This window comes from Pseudorasbora parva, chromosome 9 (assembly GCF_024679245.1).
Source record: "Pseudorasbora parva isolate DD20220531a chromosome 9, ASM2467924v1, whole genome shotgun sequence".
Lineage (NCBI taxonomy): Eukaryota > Metazoa > Chordata > Actinopteri > Cypriniformes > Gobionidae > Pseudorasbora > Pseudorasbora parva.
In genome coordinates this window covers 8,799,334-8,818,872 of record NC_090180.1, presented here as the reverse complement: position 1 = coordinate 8,818,872, position 19,539 = coordinate 8,799,334, and the positions used below count along the sequence as shown (strand labels likewise).

Here is a 19,539-nt window from a genome sequence, read left to right as displayed (position 1 = left end):
AGAAATCTGATTAATAACTGTACATTAAACATCAAATATCTTCTTATTGACTTCATGCCACACACTGTCACAGCTTGTCACTGGAAACACTTTGTGTCTGGTAAGGACACTGCAGAATTGTTTTCCAGCACACTTTTCAGGGTCAGCAGCCTGGAAACCTTTTCTGAAAGTCTAAGACCACTGATGCTGATTCAGCAAAATGAAACTGGACAGATTAACGCTCTTGATTTATCCTTGAATATCAGCAGAGGGGCCACCGCAGTCTTCAGCCTTTTTTGGAAATGATATATAACCAAAGGGAACAGTATTTAATGTCTTTGTGACATAATCTGGACTCTTTTCTTTTGATTTACATTCATCATATTGTTCTGATTTTGTCTTTGCTTTCCTAGGCCAAGCACACACTACAAGACAGAAGGTTGTTGCACAAACTAGTAACCACAGATTTCAAAATGTGTTTTCACACGAGCATACATGCATATTAGAGTCAATGTGCGCACACACTCACACACAAAAATAAAAACTCATTTCTTTAGTTTCCTAAACTAGTTGTCTAATAAATCTGCCATTATGTACTACTATGATTATTGGCTCTGTGATGAATGCGTTGTTCCTATTTTGTAAGTGACTTTGGATAAATGCATCTGCTAAATGCATAAATGTAAATATTAAGGCAAATTCAGTAGTTTGGTGCTAATTTAAAAGTTTTTAAATAGTAAATAAATTCTGGTTTTGTGAAGCGTGATGAAGACTGTTACAGTGATTTATAGTTGTTAATAAAAAGTGTTTAATTTCGCATGGTGCGAGTCACCCCCTCATTGTATTTTGCCATGTTGAAATAACGTGATCCATGGTGTTTGACTGAACATCGGCTGCCGAAGTGAAAATGGTTTGAAGACAGACCAAGATTGACAACTAAATTGTATGCTGACGTCAATAAAGGTCCACAATGTAGAAGTATTTGATAATGAAGAAAATCCTGAGTAGTGTTTTTTGTTTGTTTGGACAGGTAAGTGAATTAGTTCTATAAAAAAACCTTACTAGTATTAGTGTAATTTACATAACTCAGAGACAGTCATGCTGATCTGCATTGATAGAGGCAGTGTAGCGTCTTAAACAACTAGTAATTAAAGTATATGAAGAATAGCAACGTTAAATTTAGCTAAAGAATTACTGAATGCACTTTTGACACGAGTTGGTTCTCAAAAGAAAAACATGCCCAGCCAGTTTGAAATTGAACATTACATCTGTAACTACTCACAGTGCAACTCACAAGCACTCACATTTGAACAACTTTGCCGAACATTACAAGTCGCAGACTTTAAGTCTTCAGCGTCAAAACGATATGAGCGTCAGTCTTGTAGTATGTGCATGGCCTAGCTGTTTTCGTGTTTTTTTTTTTTTTTTAACTAACTTAATTGTGTTTAACTCTTGACTCACTGTTTCAGGTCCCTGGCTGGCCCCCAAAAAAGATCCAACACATCAACCACAAGCCTTCCTCATCCCCTTCCTGTCAGCAGCGCAGTCCCAACCGGACCCCCTCGGCCCAGACTAAACCGATTCCCCCTGTTAGCAAACAGATCGCACAGCATTTACAGCAGCGGAAGCAAAAGCAGCAACCGCCCAGCTTCCATATCTCAGTCCAGCAAGAGATTCGAGAGAACATTAGCCAGCAGGCGCACCAGCTTAGGGCCTGCCAGAAGCCCAGGCAGGAGGTCCGCGAACACAAGCCCAACCCAGCGATCACTAAAGTGGTTAGTTCAGAAGACCCGGCCCCAAAATTGAAGTTATCACCTGGGATTAGAATAGATGTAGACGATGACCTGGTCCCACAAATCGCTGTTAACGAGGACTATCTGATCACCACTGAGGACAGCTTTTTGTCCCAGTCAGCCCCAGAGCACTCTCTTAGAGAGAGAATGGTTAGAGATAGGCGTTCAAACTCTGAGACAGCCAAGAACCTCCTGATGGTACCCCAATGGGAGTGGGCTGTGCCTCTCGCAGATTTCAAGTCAGATAAAATGTTTCGCATAAATCGCTCCTCCTCTGCTGTGGACCTGGCTTCAGTGGATCAGTTCAGGCAGGCATTTACCCGGCCTATCTGGCGCTCCACGTCTTTTGAACGCGAGGACTTTTTTAAAGGGCACCGCAAGACCCCTAAAAAGTTAAACTTAGCTGAGCCACTCGATGCTGTGTTGCGCTGGATTAAGCGCTCCCCTCGAAACTCACCCAGAGGAAGCCCGGTCCCCTCTAGGTCGCCATCCCCAGGTAGCCCTAAACATCGCTCGCCCTCGCTCAGCCCCAGTTTATCCCCTGTAGACTCCCCGTTCACCTCCTCCAACATGATGACAATCAGACCCTTTATCAATTGAGGGAGTCTGCGATCATTGTAAATAAATGTAAATAGCTTTTCTGGAACTGTATTATTGATTTGCTCTCTTATTCCTCAAACTAAAATGGAACCTACTGGCGTAATTTTTATTTCCAAAATCGACATACATAAGCTATACAACTGCCCATTAAGCAGACATAACCACTCATTCAACCAGTACTCCTCATCTCTTAAACCCCTCCCGTTCCCATCTTACTGGCTCTTACTCATCAGTGACATCATGAATGCCCTTCTGTCATTTGTTGGACCCCGGTCCTGATTCTGTGCCCCGTCAGATGGCCCATCACCCCTGCTTGTCCTCGGTGTTTATGTAAGCCTTAGCAGTCAGTGCAGTCCATCGCTGGGTGCTTCTGGGTTCATTGCCCTTTGGTGATGGAGCTCCTCTTTTCCTCTTGCAAGGTGGCATGTGGTGAACTCTGCTAATCATATAAATCAAACAACCTTTGAGAGAGGCTGAAAATTAATGGTTTAATATTTAGTCTGAAAAACATTTTTCATTTTCAAAACAATTTTTCCCCCTATATACCATATCCTAGCCAGCAGCGTCAAACGCAGAGCAACAGGACTTTCTGATGATCGCTTAGTATTTTTATTTCGGTGGCATTCTGCTGGGGACGCCCCGCCTACTGCAAAATCTCCTTGGTCCATATTCCCAGTTCACATAAAAGACTGCTGCATGGATGATGTCATTTTATATGCCAACCCAGAAATTAGCGTCACTGTGGTTACCTCGACAATAGTCCCATTGACCTTTGGATTATTGCAGAAAATAAGATATTGCCAACTTTTTTTTTATTCTTCACAAATAAACTTTTATGAATTTAATTAGACATTCTACACCACGGTTGCATGACTTCAGCATCACCACTACTACGCTTCCAACTCTTTTTGTGCTAGTTGCTTGAGCACATGAATAAACACTGATGATGTAAAAGTGGCCAGTGAGTAGAGGAATTTACCTGTTCTGTGAGACGACAATTAATGTCCTCCACAATAACTGATTAGCACTGCTTTTTAAGAATGCATATCATGCATTCTATGTAATGGAGTACAACATGAAAATATCTTAAACTTGTGTTAAGTACACACCTTATTTCAGGTTTTCAAAAATAAAAAAACATTGACATCAGGACAATGCATCCATAAGTGCAAAAATTCAGACAGGCTTCCAGGTTTTATTGTACAGTACATTTCATCTGAATACTGCTTAATCACCCATTTTTAGACTTCATGAGCATCTTTTCTCTGGCCGTTTTTAAGTGCTCTGACAAATTTAGCTCAATGCTCTGAGGAGCACAGTTCATTCCTGCAGCACTTTACGGTATATTGAAAATCAAATATCCTCTTACGGCTGGGATTGGGTCATTCGCAGTAGTTTCATGTTCATTGAAAACATACAAATATTGTCGTATAGCGCCCGATTAGGACATACTGTTAGATTAACAAGCAAAACTATCTTAACCAATGTAGCCAGTGCTATTAAACAACATATGATGGGTCATTTAGTTGCCTTTTGAATGCCTTTTAATTAACCTGAATTATGACTCTAGACTTAGTGTAATCAAATCTCTGAGCAAGCTGCCATCCATCTCCACACTAACCACCCTTTTCTTTTAGAGTTTGACAACCTTCTTCCCCAGTAGGAATCCGCATTTCTGAGACATTAAGATGGTTAACCAATGTCTGTCTAGATCTTTGAAAGGATCTGTTGGTGCAAACAAGAAGCCATCAAGTTGTGAGACACTGAAGGACTTCACATATTTAGACTTAGACATATTCCACATGACATGAATACAGATACGTGTCAAATTAAATGTAAATGATTACCATGGTAACTTTCTTAGATAAGAACTGAAATCTTTTCATGTAGTTGCCAAGCAGTGTCTCATACAGTGTATTGGCTTTTTCTATTGCCAAAGCAGATTCTTTATCCATTAAACTTAGTTGAATAGAGTATTTCCTTTCACCTCTCCAAGATCCTCAGCCTCTCTGCTTATAGAAGGTGCTGGTCTGCTCTAACTGATTGTTGTATGTATGATCCGATCAACATGCAACAGCTAATTCAGCTTCTAGCTGAATAGATTGCTTTTCTATTTCAGATGGTGTGATAGTTTCTACTGATTAACTTAAGTAATGTTTGCCGGTGCAAGTATGTCTTTTCTGAGGCATTTTGCAGGGTCTTGCTAGCTTTTTCTTGTTTGTTAGTGGTGGCTGGGATAAACAATGTGGCTTGTTCTTATATGGCTTGTATTATTCATGAAGGTTGAGGAGCGCTCTAAACTGAACCGCCAGAGCTCTCCTGCCCTGCAGCATAAGGTGGCAAACCGTATCTCAGACCCTTCTCTTCCTCCACGCTCCGAGTCCTTCAGCAGTGGGGGTATGCAGCCGGCACGGACCCCTCCTGTTCATCGCCCTGTGGAGCCTCAGGTAAAACAATCTTTAGCTTTATTTTTTATTTAAAGCGCTCGTTTTCAATACGGATGCACAGTATATCAGTAATATATCATTTATGGATTTTTGTTGATATTGGATATTTAATTGTGAATGGTAATATTGGACATATGGTGATTGTAATATGAAAATAATTATGGGTATATCGGCCAGAATTTTTAAATTGTGCATCCCTTATTAATTTATTTATTATAAAGCTGGCTCAGAAATCAGTGTGAAAAATCAGTCTGTCCATTCTAGGGTCTTATTGGCGACAAGTATTAAGAAATACAATTTTTCAAATATCCATGGAAATCCACACAGCAATATCTAAATGTTGTAAATATAAAAATGTCTAAAACATTCTTATCCAGTTATCACAAATGACTGTAAAGGTTATGAAAATGAATTGATGAAAAATTGCCAGAATCCTGAACTAAGCACTTAATGGTTTCTTGCTCCTGTTAGATGGCTCATTTGGTTCCAGTGAGGTCCCATAGCTCTTCTCTGTCAGTCTCTCAGTCCTTGCATGATCAATCTGCCAAGGGCGTTTCAGCCTTCCAGGAGAGCCTGGTGTCCCATCGGCCAGAGATGCCACGGCAGAACTCCGACCCAACTTCTGAGATGCCCCCTCCGGCCCCTCGCATGGCCAGTCGTGAGGAAAAACCTGATCGCAGTTCTCCCTGGCTGAGGGAAGACGACATTCCTCCCAAGGTCAGGATTATTACAATAATCAACTTCACTGAGGCACTTTTTTTATTTTATTTTTATTTGACACCTGAAGAGTTATGATATGACTATTTATTTTGGGGTCAGTTTTAAAAAAAAATGTTAATAAAGAAGTCTCTCGCTACATTTATTTAATTAAAAATTATAATGGCAGTATATTATTTATTTATTTATTTATTTATACATTTTTATTCCTGTGATGGCAAGGTCTATTTTCAGCATCATTACTCCAGTCTTCAGTGTCACACTGAATCCTTCAGAAATCATTCTAATATGATGATTTGCTGCTAAAGAAAATTTCTTATTATCAATGTTGAAAACTGTTGTGCTGCTTAATATATTTCTGGGAAATCATAATACATTTTGTTTTTTTCGATTCTTTGAATGTAAAGTTCAAAATAATAGTCTTTATTTGAAAAATATTTTTTTTTAAATGTAACTTTTATAAATGTTCATAAAGTATGAATTAAAAAAAAAAAAATCTTGCCGACCCCAGAGTTTTTAATGGCAATGTTTGTTTAAATACATTGACATGAGCCTTTCATATAAAACTGATTGTAATCATGCTATGATCCCTCGTCTCTGACGTTTGGTCATTTGTGTGTTTGATTAAAGTTGTGCGGTACTACCCAGGTGCCCCAGCGGACCACTTCTATCTCCCCTGCTCTGATGAGGAAGAACTCTCCAGGGAATGGAGAGTCCAGTGGAGGGGGGCGGGTGGCCTCTCAGCTCATCCGCACCAGGTCAGAACTCGGTCAGATCCCATGCTGGAGCTGTTGCTCTGTGTTGGTGTATTAATGCACTAAAAAGTATCTTAATCTCTCCAGTAATCCAGACTTGAGGAGGACAGAGTTGTCTCTGGATGTGGCTCTGCAGAGAACCAGCAGTAATAGCTCATCCAGCTCCAGTACACCCAGCTCTCAGGGCGGCTCACACCCTGGATCCAGTGAGAGAAGCCAGCCAAGAGGTGAGGGTGCTCTGTATTTCTACATGATTGAGTTGGTCCTCTTTTTCTTTTTTAGCTTAAAGGATTAGTTCACTTTAAAATTAAAATCTCCTGACAATTTACTCACCCCCATCTCATCCAAGATGTTCATGTCTTTCTTTCTTCAGTCGGAAAGAAGTTAAGTTTTTGAGGAAAACATTCCAGGATTTTTCTTAACATAATGAACTTCTATGGCAACCAAAATGTTGAAGGACATGCCACAAGTTGGAAAGGTCACACTAGACGTATGCGGAAGTACCGCCCCAAGTGAATGTGCGAAGACTAATACAAACGCCCTTTACCAAAAAAAAATCCTCCATCTGCAACTTCAAAATAGTCCTAAATCATTGTTTAACTTTTTTTTGCTAAAGGATGTTTGCATTAGTCTTCGCACAAGTGCTTTGTAAACATGGGGGCGGAACTTCGCAGAGCAGCGCAAGATGAGCAATTCAGGTTAAAAAGTATATACATTAATTTTTTTGAAAATGACTGATGGTTTTGCTAGATAAGACCCTATTCCTCGCCTTGGATTGTTCAGAGACTCTGAAGCACTTTGAAACTGCATTGATTTGGACTCTCAACATTTTGGTTGCCATTGAAGTCCACTGTATGGAGAAAAATCCTTTGAGAAAAATGTTTTCCTCAAAAAATTGATTTTTTTTTTCCACTGAAGAAACACGTGAACATTTTGGATGGCATTGGGGGTGAGTACATTATCAGGAAACTTTTATTTTGAAGTAAACTAATCCTTTAAGATTCGTCTTGAGTTGTGGTATAGAGCAAATAGTATCACACAACTTTGATGCATAAGTTTAATGGTATCCCTCTGGAGTAAGTCCAGGTGATTCGTTCACCATTCTCAATGATCCAAATATAAGCCTTCTGGATAGCAGCCTTGAGCCTTAACCACAGCACACCATCCAAAAGTAATGCTTTTATTTACAAGACAGTTAAGGCAGACATGGTAATTGGGAGATAGAGAGGTTTAGGACATAATCCTGGCCAGATTCAAACCTGGGTGTCCATGATCAAACCTTTTATTATGAAATTATTTGTTATAGCCAGAAGTGAACTGGCCCCCTGAATGAGTCTGGGTTCTCCCAAGATTTTTCCCCCCCTCTATTTCTCTCACCTGATGGATTTTGGGTTCCTTGCTTCTGTTGCCTTTGGCTTGTTTAGGTACGGTTTAAAGGTTCATATTTGATGAATCGGTACTGTTATTGAGCTGAACTGAATCAACAGTGAAGGGACTGAATAATGTCACTTATTGTCTTCAATGGAACTGCTTATAGCAGAATCGAACTCATTTTATAATTGATGAACCGTTATTGAACTGAACTGAATCATTGCTGGGTTGACTGGGCTGAATAATGACACTATTGTCTTTCTTTTCAAACTATTCAAAATTTGAATTTGTCTCATATTTGAAGTTTGCATAATTGGGTGTTGTTTTCCTGTTTCTTACTGTGAAGCCCGTTTTGAAATGGTATTGTGTAAAGCACTATAAATTAAGATGACTTGACATTTGTTCAGCCAGCACGCTACTGTCTGCACTACGGCTCGGACATGCTCATTGAAATCAAAGTGGGCGGGTGGGTGGCCAACCTCCATGGGCCTGAAGGAGAGGGCAGTCTTTCAGACTTCATACTGGTTGTTTTGCCAGGATCCTCTTGTTTCTGTTCCACTCTGTTCACCATGTCAGATGTGCAGTGCTGCTCTCGTCCTCCAGAGAGGGAAGTGGATGTATAGTAGTATGACATGCTTGTTACTTTGTTTGCCTGTTTTGTGCACTTGAATTGTTTTGATATTCTGGTCCGGTCCAGACCAGTATGTGTATTCATACGTAAAGAATATCACAGGCCAGCTGTTGAGCCTTTTGTATATTTCCGTTTAAAGTAATGGTAATATCTCATTGTTATCACACTGTTTTAGAACAAGTTCTCTTGTAGTGTATCCTCCCCAATAATCAGAAGGGTCAGTTAGTGTGGGTTTTCTTAAACTTTTACAATGACCTTCAGTCTTGAACATGTGGTTACATCCTGTTATATGCATTTTCCAGGCTCTGGTAAATCCCAAGGTTCTCCAGTGGCATTACAGGAGACCTCCAAGCCCAGTCAGGAGGAGGGCAGAGAGGTGAACAAACCCAGTCGACCTACGGTAAATTACATCCCAACCACCCTCAAATACTAACTAGCCTAACTTCATTTCCTTTGTCAATATGCACAGCTTCGTCTTCTCTTTTTTTTATCTAGCATTTGCTTAAAGGTGCTTTTAGTTCTCTTTAATGGTAGATGTGGCCTCTAAACACAGTTGTAGACTAAACAACCTTCAGATGCAGATGCTGTTTTACAGCTGGAGGCCAAATGTCCCAGTGGTTACATTGGTCTGCCTGTCCTCTTTGCCGGTTTTCCACTTGTGAATGCTCAAAGCTTTTAGATTAGAGATATCTGAAATTAAAATTCTTGGCTGAAGCTCTGGACACACCAGGCCAAAAGCTAAAATTTACAATTAGATTTTGCTTCCCCATAACTATTACGACACTGTTCTTCATACTTAACAGCTGCAACAACCCTCATACACACAAAAATGAAAATTCTGTCACTACTTTACTTACCCTCAAGTTGTTCCAAACCTGTATGAGTTTATTTCTTCTGCTGAACACAAAAGATATTTTGAAGAATGCTGGTTACCACTGTATTTTATTCTTACTGAAGAAGTCAATGGGGCCCATCAACTGTTTCATTCTTCAAAATATCTTTTGTGTTCAGCAGAAGAAATAAATTCATACAAGTTAGCAACAACTTGAGGGTAAGTAAATTACTTTTCAGTTTTGTGTGAACTATCCCTTTAATATATATTTACAGTTGATGCTTTTGACTTGAGGAAACAAATGTTTAGTATATTGAAGAAATGTCTCTAAGGCGTGATGAATGTTTGAACTCTCTCTCTCTCTCTCTCTCTCTCTCTCTCTCTCTCTCTCTCTCTCACTCTCACTCACTCTCTCTCTCTCTCTCTCTCTCTCTCACTCACTCACTCACTCACTCACTCACTCACTCACTCACTCACTCACTCACTCACTCACTCCCACCTTGACCTCAATCAGGGCTGGAAAGCCAGAGTAAGGGTTGGTAGCATTCCCATCCATCCTTTTCTCAGTCCCTCTCAGTCTAAAGGTTGCTTGGCAGAGGACTGTGGGAATTCTTGCCTGCTAATCTCAATAGCAACGCTGACTTGAGAAAAGCTTGTACTCTTTCACCCTCTCAGCTTTCTCACCAAGCGGGATTGCCAGTGGCTTTGTCAATGGACCCTATGTGTGGGTGTATGTCATTCTCCCCACTTGGCTCAAATTCTTCACCACAACGCAAATAACCCCTGCTGTTTGTTAGGAGCCTTGCTGTTTCTATAGCAACTAAAGTTCACAAGGGGGCATTTTTATGTTGGTTCTTGAGCTGGGATTACAGGTCGAATGCAAACTGCACACATATGACCTTTTAATGAAAGCTCCAAAATCTGCAGGAGTTTATTTTATAATTATTGCTATATGTTTTATTTTATTTTATTTTAGGGGCGAGTGTCAATATATCTAAATGTGTGAGTTTTGTATCATCTTCAAATTTAAACAAAATTTGGTTTTATCATTCATAGTGAAACTATTACTGTCCTTTATTTGCAGTTGAATTGAGTGAGAATCAAACATTTCATTTTAATGAGCTTTATCACCAGTGTTGGGGACCTACTTTGTTGAAACTGTGCTATATACTCAAATATTACACATGTTCAATTTTAAAATCTTTAGGATTACTGTGTGGTGACATAAAAGAATCAGTTCAACTAATGAAACTAGTTGAACCAGTTAATTTTCTTGCACACTTTCTTTCAAAACTGATTCATTATAATAAAATGGTATTAAAACATGTATTCATGAAGAGAAAAAAACTTTCTTGAACCATCAGAATTTGTTGCTCTTTCTAACACTTTAATTTAGCTATGTGCAGAGTTAAAAAAAAAAAAACGTAATGTTACATTAACAAAAGTAGCTTGATATTGTCAAGGTACAGCTACACTGTATCCACAACTAAGATACTGTCACTCTACTGAAGTAACTAGTGTCACTATGGTAGTTATATGAATCTTTCTGTCTGTCTTTCAGGATCTGACTGCCTTGGCTAAAGAACTGAGGGAGTTGCGAATAGATGAGATCAACCGGCCACCCCTTAAACTGACTGACTATTCCTCCTCCAGTGAGGACACTGAGAGCAGTGAGGATGAGGATGGGACTGTGGGGCATGACGGCACGGTGCCAGTCAGCGACATTCCCAGGATCATGTAAGCGCACGCACAGTTCTCTCTTTTTCCTCAAAATGTATTTTTTCTCTCACCGAGCCCAGCAATCAGTGCACGTGCTGAGTCAGGGTGCTTATGTGGGCGGTTTGTGTCTTTCTTGTTCCCCTTCACCACTCTTTATCCTATCACTTCTTATTATCTTTATTACATCTATCAATAAACGAGCACCGAAATGAATGCTTTTTTAATGTGAATCTGCAAAATTCAAGTTTTTATGTATTTATCACCCTCAGGCCCTCTGTTCAGGGAAATAACGAGTCTTTCACGAGCAGTCATGTTGAATCCTTCGGTGACTCCTACAATGATGACTCTAAAGATGGTACCCTGAAAATGAGAGAGGTAAGATACCATTCACATTAGATGTTATTTAGCTCCAAAAAGACTATTCTCTCAATTCTCTCTATTCTCTCAAAAAGACTACTCTCAAATTCTCTCGCTTCTCAAATGTATCGCTTTTAAATTATTTTTGATTCTTCTGTATAGACCAATGAGAGGCAGCGCTTGGGCCACGGCGAGAGCAATGGTTTCTCAGGCCACGGGAACCTACCAGACCTGGTGCAGCAAAGCCACTCCCCATCAGGAACTCCAACAGGCCTTAACTCCCAGGACCTGGACTCTATGGATGAGGTAGATAACATTTAAGAGGGGTAAGGATATGATGTATTTAGCCAGGCCATGCTATTGAAACTGGCTTGCGTTATTTCCCAGTCCTGCCCTGCCCTTCTCTCACAATAATTTGTCTTGACTAACATTAACAAAGGGCCTAAAAATGTGAGGAAAACACTTTGCAGTCATAATGACTCTTAAGATTTTCATAACTCTGTGACAAAAATATGTATTGATTCATAGTCACTTGTGAAAATGTAAATTTTGCTGCTGAGTCATAAAACACTTCTATTATCTAAACAGAGGAATTGCACTTCTGTTGTATTTTTAGCTCCAACATTTTTTTTCTCTGAATCTCTGCTATTAAATCATGTTACTGGAGCTGATATGGTACATTTGTTTGTGTTTTTATATCAGTTCGGTCTTGGCAGTGGTTCGAAAGCTTCTTTCACTCCTTTTGTGGATCCACGTGTGTATCAAACCTCCCCGACAGATGACAATGATGAGAGCTCAGCGGCCGGTAAATTATACTAATCACAAACAAACTCATCTTGTTATCGCCGCCTGCAACAATGAAAGGAAGAACATTTATGGAAAGTAATTTGGATAGCACGATATTTTGAATAAAATGGGCTTTAAAATAGGTTTATGCTGGGCATTGAATGAGATAAGAGCATTAAGGCATCATTTTTGTTTCCTCCTGCTGGTTTGGTTTTTGCCCAAACATTGTTTATGAATAAAATGCTTTTCTCTTTCTCTTTTCATATAATGTGAATTCCTTTCTTCTCGCCTCTGCAGTGATGTTTGCTAATGAGTTGCTGCGTCAGGAGCAGGCCAAGCTGAACGAAGCTCGGAAGATCTCCGTGGTCAACGTCAACCCCACCAACATCAGACCCCACAGCGACACACCAGAGATCCGCAAGTACAAGAAGCGCTTTAACTCAGAGATCCTGTGTGCTGCTCTATGGGGTACATCACCTTCTCTCTCATATATACATTTTTGGTTTCGATTGCCTTTCTTCGGATGAAAATTCTTGAGTCAGAATTAAATTCATCTTTGTGGATACTCAGGTGTGAACCTCTTGGTCGGCACTGAGAATGGTTTAATGCTGCTGGACCGCAGCGGGCAGGGCAAGGTGTATAACCTCATCACTCGCCGACGCTTTCAACAGATGGAAGTGCTGGAAGGTCTAAATGTCCTCGTCACCATATCAGGTTAGTCTCAGAAAAAGTTGATGGAGCTTTTTAACCCCAAAAAAATAGAGACACACCGACTGACCGACCAGCGACCGGAATCTGCTGATTTTCCACATGATTGGCCTGGACCGGTGACTGGCTGGTCAGCCTTGCGTCTTTCTAATTCCGAGCAGGTCTGTTTTGTGTCCGGGGCACTGGCAATAATGTCATAGTGTTTGCTCTCTTCTCTCTGAAGGCGAAGTAACCGCACCAGATTCCTCTCACTCGCTTCTCATTCGTTATGGTTAAATAGTGCTAGTATTGGGCATCATTTTAGTCATTCCCGCAGGTTTCACGCTCATACCAAAAGCGTGCGCACCCCTGATCTATAAGTGGACTGCACAATCCGCTTCTCAGTCTCAAACAGCTTGTGAGTTGAGAAAGATAGATAACGCAAATGCAAGTTATGTAACTAACGTGATATTGGATTTGTGCATAAACTCATAACAGAAGCCTAATATTTTGTCTATTTTTTATAAACAAATATTAGCCTTTTTTATTGTTTTAATTGTAAGCATTAATCTGTTTTTTTTTGGTTTTTTTACAGTGAAGACTATCCAATATTATTTTACATTTGATTACTTTAATATCTGTTGTATTTCATACCTTAATAATAATCTACTCTTAAACTTTTTATATATATATATATATATAACTATCTTTATTATATTGTTGTAATACTGTAAGGAACATACTCCCTTAGAAAACAAAGGAAATTAGCATCTGAACTCATTCATACACCTAGCGTCTCCGTCCGAGACGACATCACACTGAGGGAATCGTCTACGAATGACACTCACTTTCATGCCTTCCCTTTCACATGAAACTTCCCCCAAACGCTGGGTTCCCCTCATAATGAGATCACCTGAAATACACCAAAAATCTACTATACAGTGTATACGTGTTTGATATCAATGGAAATGTCTCGGTGCGACGGGTAAAAATAGCAGAACTCTACGGAAGTAAACCAGAACATAATAAATGCTTTAAGAGTTTAGAGATATCTTGCCTTAGTATGGTGGGTGTGGCTTTCAGCCATTTGGTCTTTTGTCAGTAACAGTTCTATTTCAGCAAAGGGTTAAACAGAATAATTCAATGTGTGATTAAACTTTTAAATATAAATGACAAAATAACTAATTGGCATTCTAACCTACATTCAAAATGATGATTAAATGGAGTCAGATAAAGAGGAATTGGAAATAAATCCTTTGGCCAGCTGAAAAGACCAAACGCGCAGCGACCTTTACCCACCAATCGTTAGCCTCCATTGGGATGATTTGGTCGGGCTTACATTGTGTTTATTTGTCCTATTGTTTGCAATTTGTTAATTTGTTCTTATTTTATTTACTGATGTTTTTTACTTTTACATTTATGTATTTGGCAGATGCTTTTATCCAAAGCGACTTACATTGCATTCAATATACACATTTTTATATTCTTGCTTTCCCTGGGAATCGAACCCAAGACCTTGGCGTTGCAAGCGCCACGCTCTACTGGTTGAGCTACAGGAAAGATAGAGATAGAAAATATTTTTTTATTTTATTTTGTATACTAATTTACTAAAATACTAATTTGCTTTGAAAAGTAGATTTTTACTGTCAGTTATAGTTCTTAGAAAGAAAATTAGAATCATCATAAATCTGTATCGGCAGGTCACGATTCAGAAATCTGAATAGGCCAAGAAAATTGCAATCAGTGCATCTATGTTAAAAAAAAAGGAGGTCAATCCAAAGCCTGATGGCAGCTCTTTATGTCTTTGGGGATACACATCATGCTTTATTCGCTTATCAACCTTGTCATTGATGATTTTAGGGAAGAAAAACAAACTACGTGTCTACTACTTGTCATGGCTGAGAAACAGGATACTGCACAATGACCCAGAGGTGGAGAAGAAACAGGGCTGGATCACTGTTGGGGAACTGGAAGGCTGCATCCACTATAAAGTTGGTAAGTGGAACTGGAAGGCTGCATCCACTATAAAGTTGGTAAGTGAACCATCTCAGCTAAGGTTGTCACTATATCAAAAGTATTTAATATCAATGCCAGTCAAATATCAATATACATTTAGATGCAACCCTAGTGTACAGTAGCAACTAATATCCAAATAAAACTCTATATATTATTATACTTATTAGCATTTAGTGACACTCAGTGAGAGGTTTTAAATGTTTTGTCTTATTTTATATGTTTATTAGCAACAATGAGTGTGCAGAATGTGGCAAACGTCCATATGGGGGTCAAAAGATGAAAGTTTCCTTGTTAGAGCAGAGGCTAAGTCTAAGACTCTGGAGTAGGCTAATTGAGATCTCTTATGCTAATCGAGAAGATCAGTATTCTTCTCACCTTTAACAGCATGGAGAGTGGCAGCGGGAGACAGTCTGCTTTCTTGAATGAATATGACAGACTGCCACTGTGAGCTGCAGGTAACTGGAAGCATGATGTACTTTGTTTTCAGTGAAATACGAGAGAATCAAATTCCTGGTAATCGCGCTGAAGAACTCGGTGGAGATTTACGCATGGGCCCCCAAGCCTTATCATAAATTCATGGCTTTCAAGGTATGATGGTGTAACAGTATTTCTCTCTCTTTTCCTCTCTGTGTATTTCTTTCATGCTTGCGTTTCTTGCTATTTAACCAACATATGATAGGCAGTTAATGCATGTAAACCTTTATGGCATTTTCTTTCATTTACAAATGATTCCGTTTAACCAGTTCCCCCAGACTCCGCATCCATCTCTGTCTCTTTCTTTCTGCCAGTCGTTCACAGAACTGCAGCACAGGCCTCAGCTGGTGGACCTGACTGTAGAAGAGGGTCAGAGGTTAAAGGTCATCTATGGCTCTAGTGTGGGCTTTCACGTCATAGATGTGGATTCTGGAAACCCCTATGACATCTACATACCATCACATGTAAGTTATGTTTTTGTAATTAACTTCATAGAAATTGAATCTTTATATTTACAACACAAATCATTTCTAATCACAAATTAAACTTGAACGCTGCCGTTTATTCTCAGTTGTACTAGGCTGTGGTTTGGATACTGTAAAAACGCAATTTCGTTTTCCCGTCAAGGGAAACACTCTCTTAATTGGTCGAACGTGCCTCCACACGTTAAGTTTCCTTTACACCACTTGAAAGTGTGAAAAATGTAAGGTTTATAGAATTATACTTTCATTCATTTGATACGCTACTCCTCATTTTCCTATAAAGAAGAACAGACATGCTAACTAGTTACTGACCTGATGCAGACAAAAAGCTGGAGCGATGTTTATGCGAGATAAATGTGAAAAGTGGGGGGAGTCTCAAATCTGCCCCGATGGCTCGCAATTAAAGGGTTAGTTCAACCAAAAATGAAATTTCTGTCATTAATTACTTACCTAAATGTCGTTCGAAAGATGGTCATCTTCGGAACACGAAGATATTTTTGGTGAAATCCGATGGCTCAGAAAGGCCTTCATTGACACCAATGTCATTTCCTCTCTCAAGACCCATAAATAGCACATAAAGACGTCGTTACAAATCCCATCTCGCTACAGTGGCTCTACAATCATTTTATGAAATGACGAGAATAGTTTTTGTTTGCAAAAAAACTAAATAACGACTTCTATACTGATGGGCTGATTCAAAACAAAGATTTGAACGGTTATTAATCAGCGTATCGATTCATGATTCGGATCGGCAATGCTGCGTGATTTCAGCAATTCGACACACAATCCGAATCATGAATCGAAACGCTGATTAATAACCGTTTGAATCTTTGTTCGTATCTTTTACACCACTTCAGGGTAAGTAATTAATGAGAGAATTTTAATTTTTGGGTGAACTAACCCTTTAAGTCTTGTCCAGACTATCAGTCCAAATATTATTTTTGTACATATCCTTTTGAAATCCCATCAGATTTAGTAAATGTGTGAGGCAAAACGTTTTTAAACTGGGGAAGATGGACCGCATGGAATAATGCCACACTTACAAGTCTATGGCAGCATCATAATGGCAGCATCTCTATTGCAAACCCCTCCATTTTTCAGTTGTGGTGGTTGTTTTTTGGGTTTACCTACCAATGCAACGCCATTGCCATAGAAACAAATGCAGACATTCTGAAAAATGAAAGAGCACTACGCAACACACAAAGCGTGGCTGAATACTTTAAGCAAGTGGTTCCCAAACATTTTGCAAGCACACCTTTCTAATGTTAAAGTTTAAGCAATAGATAAATGGAAATAGGTTATATGGCCCTCTAATGGTCTCTTTAAGCACTGCAGCATGATCTAAAAATCTCTCTCTCTCTCTCTCTCTCTCTCTCTCTCTCTCTCTCTCTCTCTCTCTCTCTCTCTCTCTCTCTCTCTCTCTCTCTCTCTCTCTCTCTCTCTCTCTCTCTCTCTCTCTCTCTCTCTCACACAGATTCAGAGCAGTGTGACCCCTCATGCCATCGTGGTGCTTCCTAAGACTGATGGCATGGAGATGCTACTGTGTTATGAAGATGAGGGCGTTTATGTCAACACTTACGGCAGAATCACCAAGGACGTTGTCTTGCAGTGGGGAGAGATGCCCACCTCTGTTGGTGAGTCTCTTTGTTAATAGAAACCCACCCCTTCTGTACAAGAAAGCAAGCCACAGTGACCGGAGACTGACTCCTATATATTTATTCAATATTTTTCTTCAAAAAATACTTCCTAAAACCAAGCATATTTCGCCTTGCTGACTAACATAACCCTGATTCCACATTCAGAGTGGCTCTGATGTCCGATTGGCCTCTACCGCAGTGTCTGATTGTGTTAGCTTTTTCTGCCAGCACATGGGCAGAGCTTGAGGGATGCGCAGCCAACAGAAGTGCATGAAAACAACAAAGGGCCACCACACAATCCTCTGCCTTGTGGGAGGAGATAAAAGTAGTTCACCCAGAGTTCAAAAACACGTGAACTTGGCTTCAACTTCTCTCATGTTTTGAGAAGTATGAACGTGTGTGTGTGCGCGCTGGTTCGTGTAACACGTTATTTGGAGGATTTAGGGCTTTTGGCACACTTTGTCAAATATAATAATGTGATAGTGTGATAATGTTTGGCAGGCTGTTATGATTATTAGTAGTGCTCACAGACAGAATTATTCATTTTTAGGCCGATTTCTGTGGTATGCTTGTTAATCATCCGCGGGTGGTGGAAAAATAGACTGAATGTATGAAAAGATGTCATGGCATACACAGATCCCTTTTTTATCTGTTTGTAAGGAGTGTAGTTGTCATTTACTCCGCTCTTACTCACTCATGTTGTTCTAATCTTGTATGATGCTTTTCACAATACACAGTTTCAAAACAGCTTTGCAGAAAATCATGATGTTAATGTTTCTAAAAGTATACGTTATCAATACAGTTTTTTTCTCTGAAGCCATATGAGGGTTTAAGTCATTATTTCAGTAAAAGTCTCTGTTGGAAAAGAACGGAACATTCTGCATAAATGACTACTGTTTCAAATTTTTTATTTATTAGTGAACTGTCTATGATGGCCCAGTAGTGCACAACACAATGTAATTTAAAAAGCAAACATAAGCTCACAACACAACAAAATCAAGTCACAACCATGGTCACAACAAAACGGAAAAGAGGCAACACAATGGAAATGCTCCCGGCCACTAGGGGGCATTCAAAGCGCGGTAAAAAAAACACATAGACCTTAAAAAAAATACGGGCGACGCGACTTCATCTTTTTCCGCTGACCAGAGTTGAAGTTTTTAGACGCCCCGCACGGCGCTGACATCTTGGGACCGGAGTCTGCGCTGTAGAGTGCAGGAAGTACAGCTGCAATATCAAAAAGCCCGCCCACACTCTCACAGATGCAGAACAATTAATTATGTTGGTGTGAAATAAACAGTTAAGGAAATGTAGAAATAATGCTAAAGCTCCAATCTGCTCCCAGAAATTCAGGAAAAAATCTGTTAGTGCCTCAGTGACAACTTCAATTAGAAAAGCCGTTGGTCTCAGCTGTCAATCATGACGTGTGGAGTGCTGCAGGCTTGATTAAAACAGATTATACGTTTCAACCCTAGAATGTAAAAAAAATATGAACGAAGTGTCCGTGACGTCACCCATAGGATTCCGATAAGCCGTTCTGAAGCTTAAAGTTGGGGCGAGCTGGGCGTTGCATCTTGTGAGCGAGTCATCGCGTGCCACTCCTGGATAACAGAAAATGGGCAAAAAGGCGGGTGCCGCAATGACTATAGATGGCAGATAAATGGCTATCCACTTGTAACCACGCCCTTAATTATGCAGGACTTTAAGGCTTTATGTAACGTAAACGAATGAGTTATAAAAAAATTCACCCTCCTCACAGTTGTCATGAAGATCAAAATTAGCCTTATAGGCCAAAACCACAATTTGTACCAGGCTGTAAACATTTTTTTTTCTGCTGTAAAGTTGAGAATTTTAACGGGGCTCAATGAGATTCTGCTCCTTTCTGGAGCCTGCCTCTAGTGGCCAGTTTTTATATATAACTCATTCGTTTACATTATTTAAAGTCTTAAAGTTCAGCATAATTAAGGACATTGCTACATTGAGTGGCAGGTGGATAGACATTTATTCGGCGTCTATAGTCATTGCATCACATAAGCTCCGCCCATATCCCGCCTCTTTGCCCATTTTCTGTTATCCGGGCGTGACATGCGATGACGCGCTAGCAAGATGGCAACGGCCAGATCGCCCTACTTTACGCTTCAGAAGAACGCTTATCGGAATCCTATGGGTGACGTCACGGACACTACGTCCATATTTTTTTACAGTCTATGTTTCAACCACATGATGGAATTGGAAGACGTTCCCTTAGCCGTAGCG

The 19,539-nt window shown here is 39.8% G+C and overlaps 1 protein-coding gene across 10 annotated transcripts in view; it reads left to right on the top strand.

Annotated features, from left to right (window-relative positions):
- The window catches only part of tnika (TRAF2 and NCK interacting kinase a), a 102,727-nt gene that overhangs the window by 80,520 nt on the left and 2,668 nt on the right, over window positions 1-19,539 (top strand). For 4 of the 10 annotated variants that reach the window (XM_067453734.1, XM_067453733.1, XM_067453731.1 and 1 more), the window contains 16 exons: window positions 1,449-1,754; window positions 4,655-4,819; window positions 5,291-5,536; window positions 6,167-6,294; window positions 6,379-6,518; window positions 8,596-8,693; window positions 10,687-10,862; window positions 11,114-11,219; window positions 11,364-11,507; window positions 11,904-12,006; window positions 12,285-12,455; window positions 12,558-12,701; window positions 14,535-14,669; window positions 15,178-15,278; window positions 15,479-15,628; window positions 17,121-17,280. In XM_067453734.1, coding sequence (XP_067309835.1) covers window positions 1,449-1,754; window positions 4,655-4,819; window positions 5,291-5,536; window positions 6,167-6,294; window positions 6,379-6,518; window positions 8,596-8,693; window positions 10,687-10,862; window positions 11,114-11,219; window positions 11,364-11,507; window positions 11,904-12,006; window positions 12,285-12,455; window positions 12,558-12,701; window positions 14,535-14,669; window positions 15,178-15,278; window positions 15,479-15,628; window positions 17,121-17,280 — 2,473 coding nt within the window. The remainder of the gene's footprint in view (window positions 1-1,448; window positions 1,755-4,654; window positions 4,820-5,290; window positions 5,537-6,166; window positions 6,295-6,378; window positions 6,519-8,595; window positions 8,694-10,686; window positions 10,863-11,113; window positions 11,220-11,363; window positions 11,508-11,903; window positions 12,007-12,284; window positions 12,456-12,557; window positions 12,702-14,534; window positions 14,670-15,177; window positions 15,279-15,478; window positions 15,629-17,120; window positions 17,281-19,539) is intronic. The other 6 variants (XM_067453738.1, XM_067453737.1, XM_067453735.1 and 3 more) reach the window with 3 other exon arrangements.